The following is a 594-nucleotide window of genomic DNA, read 5'->3' on the forward strand; positions in this document are numbered from 1 at the left end:
ACCAGGACCATCTCCTACTGGGGATGTCTTGTCCAGCTTTTTTTCTTTGTCTTCTTGAGTGTAGGGGAATTTTGCCTCCTCACTGTCATGGCCTATGACCGCTATGTTGCCATATGCCACCCCCTGCACTACGGGACCCTCCTGGGCAGCAGAGCTTGTGTCCACATGGCAGCAGCTGCCTGGGGCAGCAGTTTCCTCTATGCCCTCTTGCACACCGCTAATACATTTTCACTGCCCCTCTCCCAGGGCAATGCCATAGACCAGTTCTTCTGTGAAATCCCCTCAGTTCTAAAGCTCTCCTGCTCAGATGCCTACCACAGGGAAGTTGGGCTTCTTGTGGTCAGTGCCTGTTTAATCTTTGCGTGTTTTGTTTTCATTGTGCTGTCCTATGTGCAGATCTTCAGGGCTGTGCTGAGGATCCCCTCGGAGCAGGGACGGCACAAAGCCTTTTCCACGTGCATCCCTCACCTGGCCGTGGTCTCCCTGTATGTCATTACTGGAATGTTTGCCTACCTGAAGCCCCCCTCCATCTCCTCCCAATTTCTAGACCTGTTGGTGTCGCTTTTATACTCGGTAGTGCCTCCAGCAGTGAAC

At 52.9% G+C, this 594-nt stretch overlaps 1 protein-coding gene across 1 annotated transcript; it reads left to right on the top strand.

Moving 5' to 3' along the window:
- Nucleotides 1-12: 12 nt before the first annotated feature.
- Nucleotides 13-588, top strand: LOC104292186 (olfactory receptor 14A2-like; the record flags this gene model as incomplete). The annotated part of the gene is made up of 1 exon (XM_009891524.1): nucleotides 13-588. A coding segment is annotated over exon 1 (501 nt), but the record flags the coding sequence as incomplete, so codon positions are not given.
- Nucleotides 589-594: the final 6 nt, after the last annotated feature.

The sequence above is a fragment of the Charadrius vociferus genome, unplaced genomic scaffold, assembly GCF_000708025.1.
Source record: "Charadrius vociferus isolate BGI_N301 unplaced genomic scaffold, ASM70802v2 Scaffold931, whole genome shotgun sequence".
NCBI lineage: Eukaryota > Metazoa > Chordata > Aves > Charadriiformes > Charadriidae > Charadrius > Charadrius vociferus.